This window comes from Belonocnema kinseyi, chromosome 6, assembly GCF_010883055.1.
Source record: "Belonocnema kinseyi isolate 2016_QV_RU_SX_M_011 chromosome 6, B_treatae_v1, whole genome shotgun sequence".
Taxonomy (NCBI): domain Eukaryota; kingdom Metazoa; phylum Arthropoda; class Insecta; order Hymenoptera; family Cynipidae; genus Belonocnema; species Belonocnema kinseyi.
In genome coordinates this window covers 14,336,178-14,348,349 of record NC_046662.1, presented here as the reverse complement: position 1 = coordinate 14,348,349, position 12,172 = coordinate 14,336,178, and the positions used below count along the sequence as shown (strand labels likewise).

At 22.2% G+C, this 12,172-nt stretch overlaps 1 protein-coding gene across 1 annotated transcript in view; it reads right to left on the bottom strand.

Annotated features, from left to right (window-relative positions):
* The window catches only part of LOC117174350 (ceramide synthase 6), a 59,588-nt gene extending 57,863 nt beyond the window's left edge, over positions 1-1,725 (bottom strand). Inside the window, exon 1 of the mRNA XM_033363395.1 lies at positions 1,521-1,725. Coding sequence (XP_033219286.1) covers positions 1,521-1,699 — 179 coding nt within the window. The 5' untranslated portion in view covers positions 1,700-1,725. The remainder of the gene's footprint in view (positions 1-1,520) is intronic.
* Between the last annotated feature and the right edge of the window lie 10,447 nt (positions 1,726-12,172).

Here is a 12,172-nt window from a genome sequence, read left to right as displayed (position 1 = left end):
AGTGAAAAATAATTTTTTTTTTGGTTGTAGATTCAGAATTTTAGTTGAAAATTCAACTTCAACAACTTACTTTGGCTTAAAATTGAGCTATTTGTTGAAAATTAGTTTTTATTTTTGTTAAAAATGAAGCTTCTTGGTTGAAAATTTATCTTTTTGATAAAAAAAAGAAACTATTTCTTGAAAAATTAATCTTTATGTTCAAATATTAATTTCTTGGGTTAAGAATTTAATTACTTTTTTGATTTTTTTTTTAATGAATATTTTTAATTGGAAATTTAACTATTTGTTTGAAAATTTGTTTTTTGTTGTTGTTAATTCATCTTTAAAAAAATCAACTATTTATATAATCATGTTTTGTTGTTGAAATATAATCATTTTAGTTTCAAATCCATATCTTTGGCAAAAATATTTATTTTAGTATTTTAACTTGATATTTTTTTTAAATTTTAGTTTAATATTTAGTTGAAAATTAATTTTCATTTTGGTTGAAAATAATCTTTTTCCTAAAAATTAATTTCTTTGGTTAAGAAGATAATGATTTTTTTTTCTTGAAAAATAATCTTTTTGTTTTAAAAACCAACTATTTAGTGAAAATTTATCATTTCTTTGGTTGTAGATTCACAATTTCAGTTGTAAATTCAACTTCAACAACTTTCTTTGGATTAAAATTGAACCATCTGTTGAAAATTCGTTTTTATTTTGGTTGAAAATGAATCTTCTTGATTGAAAATTCATCTTTTTTCTCGAATATTAATTTCTTGGGTTAAGAATTTAATTACTTTTTTTATTTAATGAATATTTTTAATTATAAATTTAACTATTTTTTTGAAAATTCTTTTTTGTTGTAACTTTATCTTAAAAAAAAAATTTATCTAGACAATCATGTTTTGTTGTTGAAATATAATCATTTTAGTTTAAATATTTAATTTGGTTAAAACTATTTTGTCCAAAATTCTTCTTTTTTGGTTAAAGATTATTTTCTTTGATTAAAATTTTTAATATTTTGTTGAAAATTAATTTCTTTGGTTAAGAATTTAATAAATTGGTTGAATTTTTTTTTAATCAATCTTTTTGTTTTAAAAACCAACTACTTGATGAAAAATTATTAATTTTTTGTTTGTAGATTCCCATTTTTAGTAGAAAAATCAACTTGAACAACTTGTTTGGGAAAACTCAGTTTATAATTTTGTCGGAGACTGTGAAGTACTATTTACAGCCAATGAAATCAGTGATTCCAGGGATCGAGTGTTAGTCACCCAATTGTCACAATCGAAACTTCAAAACATCTTTCGCACTTTAGTAATTACGAGCAAGGATACGCATAGAAAGAAGGTCGAGGCGTCGGCAGTTTTCACTCCAAATTTGAAAGCTAATGACTCTTTCCAAACAGCCCTAACGGTAAAATGAGCCAATCAACTATTGGCGAAAATGAGAAATTAACCTTGCTTCCGAGTCGGAACCGCACCTCGCCGCACACTCGTAATCGAGGTAAAAAAAAACGTAGGAAAAAGTCACTGTACCTTTCGATTGCGAATCGAAGGCCCAAGAGGATGATGGCCATAGGAATTGGAAATAATAAGTGCCTATAGTCCGCATAATTATTCGTCGAATTCGGCGCGATGTCGTCCCACGTCGTGTTTGGAGGTAACCAAATATCAGGTGACCAAAAGGTGGATGAAATATTTGTGAGAATATCCATCGTTGAAGCTCGCGAGAGCGCGATTTCTCAGACTTTTGGGCTCAACGAGAGCCGCTTCACTTTTTCCAGAAAATCGTTATGATATACTGCACTAACTGTCTTTTTCTTACACCTACTCCACCTCAAACACCATACACCCACCGATTCACTGACTACAGAACAGTTCACTTCCACGGTTCCACCCCAAGTCCGAGATTCCGAGCCCGAGGTTCGCCTTCCGAACCATTCCGAACCGTTCTAGAGTCATCCCGAAATCCTCCGAGTGCCTCCGAACTCACCAGCTGGACAAATCGGCGGTAAATCTGCGACCTTTTGAATGGTGAAAACGGAGTTTAAGGGTCATCCACAAATTCTGTAAGATGCTTTTTTTTACCATTTTCAACCCCCTTCTATTCCATTTTTGATTAAAATCGACCTTTCAGGGCTTATATTGTTAAAAATTCTTTATTATTTAATTCAAAATTCGCCACTTTAGATTTAATTTCATTTATTTGGTTAAAAATTAAACACGGTTGTTTAAAATTAATTTCTTTGGTTGTAAATCGAGCTTTTTTTGGTTGAAAAATTAATTTTGTTATTCATCTCTTTTAGTGCAAATGTATTCTTTTTGGTTAAAAATAGAACTGTTTCCTTCAAAATCAATCTTTTTTTTTACTTCTACTGTTTTTGATTAAAATCTATATATTTTTTGGTTACAAACTCAACTATTTGGTGGAAATTTGATTTTTTTCATAATTCAACTATTTTGTTTGATATTAATTTTTTTGGTTAAAAATTAAATCATTTTATTAAAAACTGCTTTTTTGTTGAAATCTACTTTTTATAACCGAATTTTTAACTATTTTACTTTTGGTTAAAAATTTATTTTTTCAGGGATTGAAGATTTATCATTTTCGTTTAAAATTTATTACTTTGGTTAGAAATTTAAAAAATTTTAAACCCCTTTTTTTGCTTGAAATTTTTTTTAACTGAAACTTGAAAATTTTAACTTTTGGTGGTAAATTTATCTTTTTTAGTCAAAACATTGAACTATTTGGTTGCGAATCCATTTATTTTGTTAATGATAATTTTATTTTAAAATTTATTTCTTCGGTTGAAAATGAATAATTTTTTCAATTGGTTTTCTTTTGTTTGAAAATGAATTTTTTTTAACAAAAAATTAACTACTTCATTTCTGGTTGAAGATTAATCTTTTTTGGTTAAATATTTTATTAATTTTGTTGAAAATTCAACTCTTTTAGTAGAAATTTCATTTTTTTGTTTGTTAAAAATACAACTGTCTTGTTGAAAATTGATGAGTTTATTTTTTTAACCAAAACTTGAACAGTTTAATTTTTTGTTGAAAATTTATTTTTTTGTTGCTAAAAATTTATTTATTTTATGAAAATGTATCTTTTTTAGTAGAAATTAAATCCTTTTTAGTTAAAAATCCCACAGTAAAGTTAAAAATTAATCTGTTTTAATTAAAAATTCAACTATCTTGTTAAAAATTCCTTTTTTGATTTGCAAATTCATTTCTGCAATTTAAAATTCAAAAAATTTGTTAAAAATTCGTTATTTTAATTACAAAATTAATTTTTTTTAACAGCAGTTGAATTATTTAATGTTTGGTTGGAAATTTATGTGTTGATAAAGTCACCTGCTTTGGTTAAATATTTCATTATTTTTTTCATAATGCAACAATTTAGCTGAATAGCAATCTGTTTAAATTAAAAATTCAACTATTTTGTTAAAAAATTACTTTTTTTAGTTAACATATTATGTTCTTCAATTTAAAATTCAAAAATTCTGTTAGAAATTGGTACTTTTTCGTCGAAATTATTTTTTCTTTTAACCAAAACTTTAACTAATTCATTTTTGATTGAAAAATTATATTTTTTAGTTAAAAATTCAACTATTTGGTTGAAAATCTTTTTATTTTGTTGAAGATTTATAATTTTATTTTTAAATTAATTTCTTTGCTTGACAATAAAAATTGGTTTAAAACGAAATTTTAACTATTTCATATCCAGTTGAAAATTTATGTTTTTTAGTTAGATATTTCATTATTTTGTCAAAAATGCCAGTTTATTTGTGAATTAATCCATTTTTATTAAAAATCCAGCTATTTTGTTGGAAATTCATGTCTTTATTTAAAAATTCAAAAATTCTGTTAAAAATTGGTATTTTTAGTCAATAATTAATTTTTAAACCAAAAGTTTAACTATTTCATGCTTGTTTGGAAATTTATCTTTTTCAATTAAAAATTCAACTTCTTATTTTGTTTCAAATCCATTTATTTTGATGAAGATTCATAATTTTATTTTCAAATTTATTTCTTAGTTGAAAATTAAAGTTTAAAAAAAAATCGTTTTCTTTTGATGAAAATTCATTGAAAAATCTATACAAATTCAGTTTTTTAAACGAAAATAAATTTTTTGTGTGCTAAAAGTTTCACTATTTCATTTTGGGTTGGAAATTTATCTTTTTTGGTTGAAAATTCAACTATTTGGTTGAGAATTTATTTTTTTTTTAAGATAATTTTATTTCTTTGGCTGAAAATAAACCTTTTTTCAAATTTGTTTTATTTCAATTGAAAATTAATTTTTTAAATCAAAACTTATAATCCTAGTTTTAAATTTATTTATTTTGTGGCAAAATTAAGTAGTTTTTTATCAATTCTTTTTTTTGTTGAAAATATTTTTTTTAATCAAAAATTGAACTATTTCATTTCTGGTTAAAAATATATCTTTTTTCCGTTTAAAAAGTTAATTATTTTGTTGAAAAATCCCTTCGATTAGTAGAAATTTAATCTTTTGTTGGTTAAAAACGGAACTATTTGGTTGATAATTAATCCTGTCGGTTAAGAATTCATCTATAAGTTTAAAAATCCGTTCTTTTTTTAGTTCAAAATTCATAATTCTAGTTAAAAATTCATTTTCTCTGTTACAAATTAAAGAATGCTGTTTAAAATTAATTAATTTGGTTCAAAATTAAACATTGTTAAAATCAATTTATTTGGTTAAAAATTAAACTATGACGTTTAAATTAATTTCTTTGGTTGCAAATTTTTTTTTAATCGAACACTTCATTACATCATTTTTTGTTGAAAATCAATATTTTTTTGGCAATAATTGATTTTTTGTTGTTAAAAATTTAATTATTTTACTGAAAATGTTTCCCTTTAGTACAAATTTGATCTTTTTGGTTAAAAATAGTTGTGTTGAAAACTCCTTTTTTTAGTTGACCATTTATTTACTTAAATGAAAATTCAAATATTCCGTTATCAATTTGTCTTTAGTTGAAAATTAATTCTTTTTACCAAAAGTTCAGTTATTTCATGTTTGTTTGGAAACTTATATTTTTTAGTTAAAAATTCAACTATTTGGTTCAAAATCCATTTATTTTGTTTAAAATTTATAATTCTATTGAAAAATTAATTTCTTTAGTTGAAAATTGTCCATTTTTTCAATTATTTTTTTTTTGATTGAAAATTTATTTATTCTTTTAAAAATTCATCTCATTTTTAGTTGAGGATCCCCCTTTTTTTTAATGTTTTTTTTTGCTTGATGATTTAACTATTTTCTTGAGAATTGATATTTTGTTTTGATAATTATGATTTCAGTTTAAAATTTATTTCTTTAGTTGAAAATTGAAAGTTGATCTTTTTGGTTGAAGAATCATTATTTTAGCTTATAGTTCATTTGTTTAATTAAAGTTTAAAAAATTCTGTCAACAATTTTTTTTTATTTAAATTTTTGTACTGACAGTTTAAATATTTCATTTTTGGTTGAAAATATAATTATTTTGTAGAAAATTAATCTCTTTTAGTCAAAATTTAATTTTTTGCTGTTGTGAAAAATGCAATTGTTTGCTTAAAAATTAATCTTTTTTGGTTGAGGATTCAACTATTTTGGTGAAAATTAATTTTTTTCTGTAATATTCATCATATTAGTTTTAAATTAATTTCTTTTACTTACAATTAAAAATTTTTTTGTTGTTTTTTTTTTTAAATTAACTTTTTAAAGAAAAGTTTAACTATTTTATTTTTAGTGGAAACTGATCTTTTTTGGTTAAGAATTTAATTCATTTGTTTTGAAAATTCTTCGCTTTTACTGGAAATTTAATCTTTTTTAAATAAAAATGCAACGGTTATGTTGAAAATTATTTTATTTTGGTTGAAGATTTAACTATTTTGTTATAAATTCATTTTTTTCATTTCAAATTCATCACTTCAGTTTAAAATTAATTTCTTTGTTTGAATATTAAGTTTTTTAACCGAACGTTTAACTTCTCAATTTTTGGTTGAAAACATTTTTTGGTTGAAAATGTGACTTTCGGTTTAAATATTCATCCCTTGATAGAAATGTTATCTTATTTAGTTGAAAATTCAACTGTTTGGATCAAAATTAATTTGTTTTGATTGAGAATTTAACTAATTTGTTGAAAATTCATTTTTTTGCATGTTTACAATTTTTGTTAAAAATTCTTTCTTTTGTTGGAAATAAATTTAGTTAAAGCAGCAGTTTCACTTTATCAATTTTGTTTTAAAATTGACGTTTTTTGTTTAAAAAATTTAATTATTTTGTTAAAAGCTCGTTTAAAAATTCAACTGTTTAGTAGAAAATTAATTTGTTTGTATTGAAAATTCAACTATTTTATTATACATTCCTTTTTTCGATTGAGGATTCGTCACTTTAGTTTAAAGTTCACTTTTTTGTTTAAAACCTAAACAATAATTTTAATATTCTTTTTTTTATATAAAAATGGAATTTTTAATTGTACGTTTCACTATTTCATTTTTGGTTGAATATTGATTTTTTTGTCAAAAAATTTATTTATTTCGTGGAAAATTCATCTCATTTAGTAAAAATTTAATCTTTTTTGGTTACAAAATCAACTTTTTGGTTTAACATTAATTTGTTTTGATTGAGAGAAAGTTGAAAATTCATTTTTTGGTTGAAATTCGTCATTTTTAATTAAAATTATATTTTTGGTTGATTATTAAACAATTTTGTTAAAAATTCCTTTTTTTTTTTGTTAAATTCGAATTTTCTTAACGAAAAGTTTAACTTTTCATTTTTGTTTTAAAATTGATCTGTTTCGGTTGAAAATTTAATTATTTTGTTGAAAATTTATCTCATTTTTAATTTTCTTAAACTTCAAATTTAAAAATATTTTTTTTAATGAATTGAATTTATTATGAACAAATAAATGAGTGAAAATGGATTCATGAAGATTTGCAGTGATTAGTGAATTGATTTGAACTAAATTTGAACAATCTATAGACAATAATCGTTTTTTAATTTACGTCATGAAATATAATAAATAAATTTTTATTTTATAATCAAATTTTATAAACAATTATCTGACTATTTTTAGAGGTAAAATCTTGATTTTTTCAAAGTAATGAAGTGTGAATAACTAAACTAATTTCTGAACTTTTAAGGAGCTTGTATGAATATTAACAATTTTCATTGTTGACAAAATTTTTTTAAATAAATTGTTCTTCTTCATATTATAAACAAATTAATTAAATAAGTGAATTATTTAGGCATTTGTCGACCGAAAAATTCGCTTTTTTCGATGTCAGTCTTTTTAAATTAGGAACCTTATGATAATTTCAACAAAATTCATAGCTTGTTGATAAATTTTATAATTGTCTTGAACAAATGTATTATCAAATGCATCATTGGGTCATTTTTCGACTGAAAAATTAGCTTTTTTATATTATGGCTAGCATTTTTAGTTCGGAACTTAATGATAATTTTAGCAAAATCCATAATTAGTTGATAAATTGGTTTTTTAAACAAATTTCATAAACAAATACATTACTTAAGAATTTGTCGACAGAAAAATTTGTTTCTTTCGATGCCTGTTTAAAAAAATTAAGAACTTCATCATAATTTCAGCAAAATAATAATTTTTGAATAAATTTCATGATTTAGTTTTTTTCAATGTCAGTCTTTTAATTCGGAACTTTATGATTATTCTAAAAAAATGTACAATTAATTAATAAATGTTATGGTTTTAAACAAATTTAATAAACAAATGAATCTTTCGGGCGTCTGTCGAAAAAAATACATTTTTTTCAATGTCAGTCCTTCTAATTGGGTACTTTATAATAATTTCAGCAACATTCATGTAATAATGAATTTTTTATTAAATTTTTTTTCCAATTAAAAAGACTGAGATTTGTTTAAAAGAGCTTACAATTATTCAACAAATTATTAGTGTTGCTGAGATTATCATGAAGGACTGTATAAAAAGGGCTCAGATAAAAAACTATTTTCTCCGTTGACAAATTCCCAAATAGTTAATTTTATAATTAAATGTTGTTAAGCAAAAAACATAAAATTAATCAACTAATTATGAATGCTGTTAAAATTATCATCGACTTCTTGATAAAAAGAATAGGATTGAAAGAAAACGAGCTTTTAAGTCGACAAACGGTCTAGTAATGCATTTGTTTATTAAATTTGTATGAAAAAACCTCAAATTTATCCACTAATTACGAATGGGACTAAAATTATGATGAAATTTTTAATTTAAAAGACAAGAATGGATAAAAATTAATTTTTCCGTCAACAAATGTCCGAATACTAAATTTTTAAATTATAATTGTTTTAGAATAATCATAAAATTGATCAAAAATGCATTTAATTAATTAATTTGCTTATGATATTAACAAGAATAATCATATTAGAAATTTTCTTGATTATAATGCTATTTGCGTTCAAATTTCTTGCAATACGATTTTAAAACAAAACTCAAAATTAATAAAAATGATAGAAAAAACACTTTCAACAAATAATTTGTATACAATAATTTTTCTATTTTATCGTGGTGGAATATATTTAAATAATGTTCATCTATAAAACATAGGCAATTAAAACAATTTTTCTATTATTGACGAGAACCGGGAATGTCAAATAGAAAAATTGCCATTTTTTTCGTCATATTTGTTTATTTCTAAAAAATTTGAAATTCTATCATATTTTTTAAATAATTTTTGTTGTCAAAATGTGTCAATATCTTTGTGCTGTACGTTATTTTGAACATTGATATCAAGTAAAAGATAAAATTACTTCAAGACGTCCTGATATGATATTGAATGTATTCCATAAATTATTTGTTTGCGATGACATTCGTCAATTTTTTTGTTCAAGTTAAAAGTACCAATTATTTTCCGTGAGGAAATCAGTTTGACTTTTTTTTTGATTCGACGTTAAACATTTCAAATTGTCTGGAGATTCTCAATCCGAAATGTTAAAATATTTGCGATTCTTCAAAATCTTTAAAAATCCCTTGTAACTTTTTAAAGCTCTTGAAAATGCTTTAGAATTTTTAGGAATACCTTATAATCTTTAAAAAAAAATTAAAATCCCTTCAAATTATTTAAATCTATTAATAAATCATTGGAATTTTTAAAATGCCCTAAAATATTTCAAATCCTTCAAGATCTCTTGAAATCTCTTGAAACTTTTTAAATTTCTGAAAAATTTCTTGGAATTTAAAAAAAATACATTAAAATTTTTCAAAATTCTTTTGAATACTATAAAATTATTTAAATTTATTAAAAATTCCTTCTAATCTCTTAAAATACGCTAAAATCTTTAAAAGTCCTTCTAAGGCTCTTTAAATTATTGAAATTTATTAAAAATTCCTGGAAATATTCTAAAATACCCTAAAATGTTTCAAACATTTTTGAACACATTTAAATTAATGGAATCTTTTAACATTTCTTTCAATCGTTTAAAATTCCCTTAAATATTTCAAATCCTTTAAAATCCCTTGAAACCTTAGCTCTAGAAACCTCCTCGGAATTTTAAAAATACCCTAGAATCTTTCAAAATCCTTTTGAATACTTTCAAAAGTATTTCAATTTATTAAAAATTTCTGCCAAACTTTTAAAATACGTTAAAATACTTCAAATATTTTGAAATCGTTTGAACTCTCTTGAGTTTTTTAGAACTCTTGAAAATTCTGTAGAATTTTAGAAAATACAGTAAAATCTTCCAAATTGTTTCAAATGTCTTCAATTATTGAAATCGATTAAAAAATTCTTATCTTATAAAATACCCTAAATTATTTTAAATAATTTAAAATACCCTATAATATTTTAAATCGTTCAAAATATTTTTAAATCCCTTGCAACTTTATAAAACTTCAAAATTCAAATCCTTTTAAATTATTGGCATATATAAAAGATTTGAATACTTTCGAATTATTAAAATCTATTAAAAATTCCTTCTTATATTTTTAAATACCCTAAGATGTCCAAAATCCTTTAAAATACCCTAAAATATTTCAAATCCTTTGAAACCTTTTGAAATCTTTAAAAACTTTATAAAGCTCTTGACAATTCCTTGGAATTTTTAAAAATACTGTAAAATTTTCTTAATCCTTTTGAATATTTTAAATGATTAAAATTCATTCAAAATTTTTTTAAACTCTTGTTGAAAATTCCTTGGAATTTTTAGAAATATCTTAAAACATTTAAAAACCCAAATCCTTTTAAATTATTGACGCATAAAAAAGGTTCCTTTCAATCCTTTTAAATACCCTAAAATATTTCAAATCATTGCAAACCTCTTGAAATCTCTTGAAACCTTATAAAGCTCTTGAAAATTCCTTGGAATTTTTAAAAATGCTGTAAAAAATATGTAACCCTTTTAAATATTTTCAAAATATTAAAACTCATTTAAAATTCTTTCTAATATTTGTGAATACTCTAAAAATTTTTATATTATATTTTTATTTTTTATATCCTCCAAAATACCCTAAAATATTTTAAATCCTTTAAAAGCTCTTAAAAGCCATTTAAACTTTTTAAGGCTATTAAAAATTACTTACATTTTTTAAAAATACCGTAAAACATTTTTTAAAAATCTTTTTAAATTATTGACATGTGTTAAAGATTCTTTCCAGACTTTTAAAATACCCTAAAATATTTCAAATCCATTGAAACTTTTTGAAATCTCTTGAAACTTTATAAAGCTCTTAAAAAGTCCTAGGAATTTTTAAAAATACTGTAAATTTTTTTTAATCCTTTTGAATATTTTTAAATTATTAAAATTTATTAAAAATTCTTTCTAATATCTGTAAATACCCTGAAATGTTTACAATCCTTTAAAATACCCTAAAATATTTAAAATCTTTTAAAATCTCTAAACACCCCTGAAACTTTTTAAAGCTATTAAAAACTCCTTAGAATTTTTAAAAAATACCCTAAAACATTTTAAAAAATCCAATCCTTTTAAATTATTGACATGTATAAACGATTCCTTCCAATATGTCTAAATACCCTAAATTATTTAAAATACTTGGAAACCTTTTGGAATCTCTTGAAAGTTTATAAAGCTCTTGAAAATTCCTTGGAATTTTTTAAAATACTGTAAAGTTTTTTTATCCTTGTGAATATTTTCAAATTATTAAAATTTATAAAAAATTCTTTCTAATGCTTTTAAATACCCTACAATGTTTAAAATCCTTTAAAATACCCTCAAATACTTCAAATCTTTTAAAATCTCTTTTAAAATCCCTAAAAACGTTTTAAAGCTCTTGAAAATTTGTTGGAATTTTGAGAAATTACATAAAATGTTTAACTCCCTTCAAATTACTAAAATCTATAAAAATTCCTGCTAATCTTTTAAAATACCCTAAAATATTTCAAATTCTTTTAAATCTTTTGAAATCTCTTGAAACTTTATGAAGCCCTGAAAAATTCTTTAGAATGGTTAAAAATACCTTAAAATCTTTTAAATCCTTCTGAATACTTTCAAAAAATTAAAAATTCCTTTGAATATTTTTAAATACCCTAAAATATTTAAAATCCTTCAAAATACCAAAAAATATTTTTAATCGTTTCAAATCTTTCTAAATAAATCGAAACTTTTTAAAGCTCTTGAAAATGCCTGGGAATTTTTTTGAAATACAGTAAAATCTTTGTATCAGTACAGTAAAATCTTGATCAGTTTCCAAAAAAAAAAAATGGAATACTTTAATTTTTAGTTAAAAAAAAGTTTGCCAAAAACAACAAAAAATGTTTAATGAAAGTGATAAATTTTCATATAAAATGATGAATCTTTAATTGGAATAGATGCGTTTTAAAATAAAAAGATACATTTTTATCAAAAGAATTTAACTTTCAGCAAATCAGTTTATCATCAAATAAAAAGATGAATATTCAATTAAAATTATGAATATTCGATTAAAATGATAAATATTTAATTGAAATGTAGAACATTTAATTGCAATTCTTGAATTTTCTACAAAAAAGATAAATATCGAACAAAAAATGGAGTAGTTAAATTTTCAGTTAAAACCGAAATGTTTAAAATCCTTTAAAATAGCCTGAAATAATTAAAATTCTTCAAACAAAATATTTAAAATATTCAAAGACTTTAAACAAATTTTTAAGACCTTTAAATAGTTTCAAGGGAATTAAAAATATTTTAAAGGATTTTAAATATTTTAGATAAAACACAAAAG